The 7,242-nt window shown below is 38.3% G+C and overlaps 1 protein-coding gene across 1 annotated transcript; it reads right to left on the bottom strand.

Moving 5' to 3' along the window:
* On the bottom strand, window positions 1-6,980 carry LOC121963074 (ly6/PLAUR domain-containing protein 6-like). Its single transcript, XM_042513443.1, has 5 exons — window positions 6,942-6,980; window positions 1,718-1,884; window positions 548-646; window positions 311-441; window positions 1-205 (listed from the first exon to the last, which is right to left on the bottom strand). Exons 2-5 carry the CDS (start codon window positions 1,836-1,838, stop codon window positions 38-40), a joined length of 519 nt encoding a protein of 172 aa, XP_042369377.1. The 5' UTR covers window positions 1,839-1,884; window positions 6,942-6,980; the 3' UTR covers window positions 1-37.
* Between the last annotated feature and the right edge of the window lie 262 nt (window positions 6,981-7,242).

Genomic DNA, 7,242 nt, shown 5'->3' with positions numbered 1-7,242 from the left:
TATGCATTATATGTCCTGCAGATGCAGAGATTCCCTCTCAAACATGTCCAGCTATGAGGATGCCAACGATGATGTAACTTAGCGTCGCAGGAAGAAACCCTCTACTCGAGCTAACCAGAGGAGACGTCGAGGAGAATATGGCGCTGGTCGCATTCCTCGGCACCAACACATTACAGATGTTCCCCTCGCAGCAGGACGAGCACATCTGCCGGATTCAAATGGTAAGAAAACGCCCTGATTGCATGATTTTTTTCTGTGACTTCTTTCTTTTTTTTATCATGAGCATCAGGTCACCTTAATCTCCACGTACCTGATAGCCGTTATCAGTGACATCAGCACAGCCGGTAAACAGACAGTCCTCCAGGGTTGCACAGCGCTTGGTCACAGACACGCTGTCTCCATGGTTATCCATCATGTGAAGTGTGTGACAGTATCTGGCATCTGAAAGACACAGGACACAGGAGTGGTATTTTTGGGGAAAGAAGTTTGCATCCACTCATTCAAGCGTAGAAACATGGAAACATATGAGAAAACTCTGATCTCTCACCTTTTGGACAGTAAACATCTGGTGCCCAGCGGTTACACTCGTAGTTATCTGCGGCATCTTCACATGTGAAGCATTTGAAGCCGCCAGGATGAGGTGTAGCTGTGGACACACACACACACACACACACACACTTAAATTATTTGAATGAATAGAATTTAAAGCGAACAAAATGAAAACTGCATATTAAACAGGAGACAAGTTGTGAGATGGAATATAAAACACAGATGAAAGCTACACTTTTAAATGCTTTTTTAAATATTCATTTTGCATTATCATTTTAAAAATTAAATTGTTCACCTCTAACACTAAAAAGAATAAGGACATTTTCTTCATATCTTTTTATTTACTTTGGATGAATGCACAATTTGAATGCTAATTCAACCAAGTATGTCTTCTTTCATGCCAATTTCAGCCCGCTAAGTCAAGTGACACCAGAGACGGATACCATGAAGCGAGATTAGTGCCTAAACCAGGTATGTTGAGTCTAAAGCTGGGGTTTCCTGTACTATAAAGGGGGCTGGATCACCATGGTAACTTCTGTAGCAAACTTGACCGGGTCAGGAGCAGGTTATATGCAGAGTTTCAGCTTGAAATCAGCTGAAAATCTCCTTTCACAGCTTCTTTGAGTATTGTCACTTTATCAGCTGAGAGAAAATGTTATAAATACCCTTAATGCAACTTGCTGAGGTGTGATGTGACATAAATGCCACCTTATGAAGCTGTGCATTCACAGTATCGCTCTGTGAATCACAAAGCCTTTTTTTTTTGACCCAGAAACCTACAGTTAATCAGGGATGCAGAAAATCTGAGCGGCAATATTGTTTACTTTATTTACACAATTGTGGCTCTCACTGAATGTGTTTTCTGGTCCATTTGTCCACAGTGGCTCTAAAAAAGCTTCTATAAAACCACAGATTGCATTATGCATTATCAGTTCACCATATATTTTTGATTAGGATGATGTTAATTTCATATTAAATGCGATATAAGTCATTCAAATCATACCATACCGTTACCACTTATTATATTTACATGCGCAGCTCTGTTTTTATACTGCTGTTACAGCTGATAGATTAGTCTGTTGATATTTATCACAGATGTGACAGTGTTTCCAGGAATGTTTATACATTTAAATCACATGTTAAGCATGAAGTTATATTATGCTCCTACTTGAGGGATGCAGCTGGATGATGTCCATCATGGTGAAGTCCCGTGACTGGACAGTTTTCAGCCAATAAGCAATGCTGGTCATTAGCAGGACCCAGGCCACCGTCGGCCAGGCCTCCATCATCGGCCCAATGTTCCCTCATGCACTTTTCTGTTTGGGCAGGCGAACTCTGTGGGAGAGAAGATTCATGAAATGCTGAAACACATATATATCCGCAGGAGGCATGTCTAAAAATAGATTATAAATGAACAGACTTTATCAAAAAAAAATGTGTATTTCTTAATTTTTATAGTTGCAGTGAACAGAGAATATGCAAACTTCTGAGAAAACTGATGCCAGCATCTAATAATAGAATTAGTCTATTAAAGTGATCAACTGTGTGCTGCTCATGCTGTGAGCTCGCTTCATTATTTAAACGTCAAAAAGGACCCCTACCAGTCTACAGACAAAGGACAGGAAGACATCTATTATAACTATTAACACTGTCACTTCTGACATGAGTAATGTTTCAATTACAAGCTCCCTTTGCCCTCTGGGAATTTCACCATTAGGCCTTGCTTGCCAGATGGGGTTTTTTTTCTGTCATGCAGTGGGTCATTTATTAGTAGAGCAGAGTCAGCATGTGTGTTGTCTTTTACTCTGACTTCTTTAGAACAGCAGGTCTGCTCGAGGAGGAAATGTCCCCCTTACAGACCTCCTTTACTTCCAAATCAGTTCCTTTGCTAAATAGATTCACAGCCCCATTAATAAAGTGCCCAGTGTTGGCCCTTTAAGATCGGAGGAAGAGATCAGTCCCATTTGAAGTTAAACATTTGTCTTTTAAATCAGTTTTTCGTAAATACTCATGAAACAAAAGTAGCGTGTGCAGTTTTGCTCAAAGTTGGTGCACGTTTTCGGATGCATCGTCCGAGCTTTTCGAAGCAGTCTTGGGATATTCTGCCAGCTACAGTGACTTTTACAAGACTCCGCTTGCACCATCTAGGTTTCACAACTTGTTTTACGCATGAAATGTTGTAATAATTGTTTAAAGTAGGCATGGTTTATTACAATAAATCATAACGTGAAGACATTCACATTCTGAACTTAAAAAAATGATCATAAATCCCCTGTGTGTCCTACAGATCTGAAATCTTTCCAGCACATCCACTGAATTGTGACAAAAGCGACTCAGAAGTCTGTCACCCTAAATTTATATTCATCAGAGTTGTTTTTCTTGATGTTATAACATCCAGCGAAGTATTCAAGCACAGCCTGGACAGCCCTCTCTTATAAATCTTCCTCCTGGATTTGCTGAGATGTCAATCAATGAATTAAACACCAGATGACCTGGTTTTTCCCCCTGACATCAGAAGTGTAAGATCAGCGAGGAGTTCAGATGCCTTTCTGACTCCAGTTACTGTTTTATCCCCCGGCGTTGTGTGGTTGTAAACGCTTGTTTTTTTAGCATTATGCATGCCCCAATAACACTGATCCATGCCTTTGCTGCTGACAGAATAACCATACTGAACACAGAATACCTCGACTCTCAGCACCAAAAGCTCTGATTATTGAGTTTTAGCTAAAAAAAATTATCACTTCGACCGCAGTGAGTGATTGGCATTGTAATATGTAATGTCAAAGATGCACAATATTGAAGTATTTTATTGGACTATTATAAAAACCAGCTTATATTGATAAGAAGACAGCATGGTGCAAACTAGAGCTGACACAATTAACCAATTAATTAATTAGACAATTCATATATAACACCTATGTAATTTTTTAGCTTTGTCCAGCAGCTCTATAGCTCACTTTATTGTTTGGTCGATCATTTGGTCGGTTGGTTTAACTCTTATCTTAATATGTTACAGTTATAACTGAAAATAAACGAGTCTGCCACATTTGCATATCTCAGAAGCCAGTTTTCCACCCGGAAGTCACATTTGTTATGAGTGCGTCATCATGGTGATTTGGTCTAAAGACACAGCCTTTGTCTAATTACACCGTTAGCTCACTGTTGTGTTTTAACCTTTAATTCTTTTTTTTTTTTTTTTTTTTTTTTAAACCTAGCCTGCACTAAAGAAGCTGAGTTGTGGAGACGCGGTCTAATACGTCGATGAAACAACTCAGACGAGTCTTTCAGTCCATGGGCTTGCATTCATTAAGCTCCTCAGTGCTACTGTATAGCTCATAATGATATTCTGTTTGCTGAAAGAAAAACTTTGAGCCGTCTGAGAGATGCAGAGCCTTGCCTGGAGTAAAGTTTGGTTGAAGTCTAAGAGGCAGGACCGTGGGGATTAGGCACAATGGCTCCCTGTTATAACTGGAGAGGGATGGAGAGGGTTTATATCACTCAGGGTTCAATCAGCTCCGACCAGCTCCTTCAGGAAAGAATCTGAAGGAGAACGGGGTTTAAATCTTTCTGTCACCCCTGACAACAGGCGATAAAGTTTGCAGGTTGTGAGTGTAAAAGTTGGTGAGAAGAAGAACCCTGCCTGTGACCTCTTCATACCACAGATAACTTTGGTTTATCTGCCAAGTCTGACGCTTTAAATCAGCCATCAGAAGTTCAGAGGTTGTTTTCTGCAAATATACAGTACTGTGCAAAAGTCTTGAAGGCCACCTTAAACTTTATTTTAGCAAAGTTTTAATGATCATACATGTTTATTTCTCAGCAGTCTTTTGTACAGAAATACAACCAGAACGTGCAGGAAATGTGTGTACAGTATTAAAAATAATTCAGAGTAAAACAACTTCAGCTGGCTAAATATGCAAGTATTTAGTGTGACCTCCCTTTCCACTCAGCATGTCTTGAAATCTCTTGGGGCAGATAATATGAGATTTACAATGCTATTCTTCTGGTGTGTACAAATACAGCAGATTGCATTCAAGGTGTCCAATAGGTGCAGTATAAATAATCTGAAAAAAGACCTTCTTAAAAAAATGCAGGTCCAAAGCTCAATATTGGTTTTTTGAGCTATTCTGAATTTTTTGGTGTTTTTATGCATTGTGCATCTCTGTATTCTTTGTTTGTATCTATCTGTCTGTCTGTCTATCTTTCTATTCTATTTTTTTGGTTTTAGGGTGTTTTTATCTATGTTTTTGTTGTGTTCATTTTTCAAAATTTTGTATTATTTTTTGTGTGTAGGGAGGTTTTTTATTTAAGAATAATGTAATTTATATAATAATTTTTCATTTTTCATATTATTTTTTTTTCAATTTTCATAACAATTTTGTTAAAACAGCAATTCCATGGTGGCCTTAGACTTTTGTACTATTTATAAAAAAAAAATCCCTATATATAAATTACAATCTGCATATAACACGATTTAAGTCAATGACGTAAGTTATTTCCAGAAGAAAACTGTTCAGATAACATTCAGAGAAACTGTTAATTTATGACTTCACACCCTCTGTCCTCAGGCAGTGCTGCCAGAGAGTTCATATTTATGAGTGAAACACACATAAACGGCCCAACACATTGTAAATATTACTGTGAATGTCATCTTCACCAAATTCTAGACACTTTTCTCATGGATGAGGTGGTGTTATTTGTGTCAGCTGATGAGACTGTGCTGAAACAAAGCTTATAACCTCAGGCGTTGGAGGAGAATGTAAGGAAAAACCTGAAAGCACCATAAACAGCACAGCCAGAGATCCAAACTGAATGTTAAAAAAATCACTAGAATAATCCTTAAGTGATCTCGGCTGCTGTAGGTGGTAAAACAAATTGTCAAATGTGAACTATTTAATTCCTTAGATGAAGGATAATTGCTCGTGGTTGGTCATGCGTGTCACAAGAATTGGAGATTTACGCCACCAGGGTTGCCTTTGAAGTCCAGCCGACATTCAGCAGCTCAGTTGTATCGAGCAGACACATATGGCAGAGGCTTAACTTCTGACATACAACTGTTGGTGTTTTTCAGCTCTGCGCCGAGGTCGGAGATACATGACTGCACCAGAGAAATCGCAGTGAGTGTTGCATTCTTGTGTCTTAAGCTGTTTCACACTTCACTGTTGACGGAGACACCTGAGTACTGTGTACAAAGTTACATTTGCAGTCTGTAGTAGCAAAACTACAATCTTAAGTTACTGATGGCTGGACAGCAGCATCATTCCACGCTGATATTTGGCTGAATTTAGGTTGTGACGTCCAGTGTCAGGACAACATCTGATGCAATTTCATGCCAAAAATGAACAACATTAAGGTATGTTGCACAAAACCCAGCGTCATAATGTTAACATCCACACATCGTGAAATTAAGGTATTCAGACTTTAAAATTTCGTCAACCTTATTCCTATTCAAGTTAAAATTCAACATCTGTCTGAAGTCCAGTGTCTTTGCCTGTGGCTGCTGGGCCCATAAAAACATTAAAGTAACAAGAGGACATTTATTTTGACAACATTAAAGACATTAACACCATATGGATGCAGAAAAGACACAAATTTCTGCATAAAAAAAATCACCAGAAAGCAGGAAATTAAGTGTCTCTCATGTGTTTTCAAGTACTTTATTGTACTTTTTTTTACTCATTTTGTAGTATACTTTGCATCATTACTTTTGAAGTTGCTCATTGCCTTCTTTCCATGTTTTTGAAAGAAATCAAGCCTCAGGTTTCAAAGGGTTAAAAATTGAAAAAACAAGTAGGAGTTTCTTAAAACATACACTTAAATACTTCATTAAAAATACTGACGGTAGTTCCATTCATCACAAACAGACCTGTCATGGATAAGCACCATAATCTCAATCAAAAATAAATATAGATAATAAATGTAAATATGTAACTCCATATCTCGAGACAAATGTATGTAAATTTACACACAGCAGGCTACATTTAAATGGCATTAAATTATAGAAATACACACTGTGTGCGTTAGTGTGTCAGCGCACATGCGATAAAGATCAAAGTGCGCTTCATATCTCAGCTGCACATAAATTAAAACAGCGTTAATAATTGAAAAGCTTATAGGACCACCTCAGCGCTATTCACACTACACTATCAAACTGTATATTTGAGGTGTCCACATCCTGATCCTTACATGACGATTATTTATCCTAATATTTATTCTCAGAAATATCAATGCAAGCGGAATAAAATCCCAAGTCCAAATCATGAATGGTTTTCCAATATAATGTCTTTAATTAACATAATCTTAAATTAGCGCCCTTATTTAGACCATTCATAAAACGCATGCAATTAATATGTTTCCATAGGCAGTCTGTGGTACTTTCTAATAAAACTCACCGGCTTTATGTCCTCGATGAGCCCGCAGGAGACTCGCAGCAGCGCAGCTGAAAATCAAAAGAAAGTACGAGCTGCCCAGATCAGAGGGGGAGGGTGCTGCTGCGTCACTGTGACGTCATTACTACTCCCATCAGCAACACTGCACTTGGATCAGTAAAAAATATGCTCACATCTTCTACACAATTTGTGGATCCCATCAGTGATTAGCAGTGTTAGACAAAGTATTCAGATCCCGAGTACCACCCTGTGAAAACTGAAAGTTACTTAAGTAAAAGTAAGCAAGTATAATCGGGAAAATGTA

The sequence above is a fragment of the Plectropomus leopardus genome, chromosome 24 (assembly GCF_008729295.1).
Source record: "Plectropomus leopardus isolate mb chromosome 24, YSFRI_Pleo_2.0, whole genome shotgun sequence".
NCBI lineage: Eukaryota > Metazoa > Chordata > Actinopteri > Perciformes > Serranidae > Plectropomus > Plectropomus leopardus.
The sequence above is the reverse complement of the archived record's forward strand: the minus strand, read 5'-3'. Positions and strand labels throughout refer to the sequence as shown.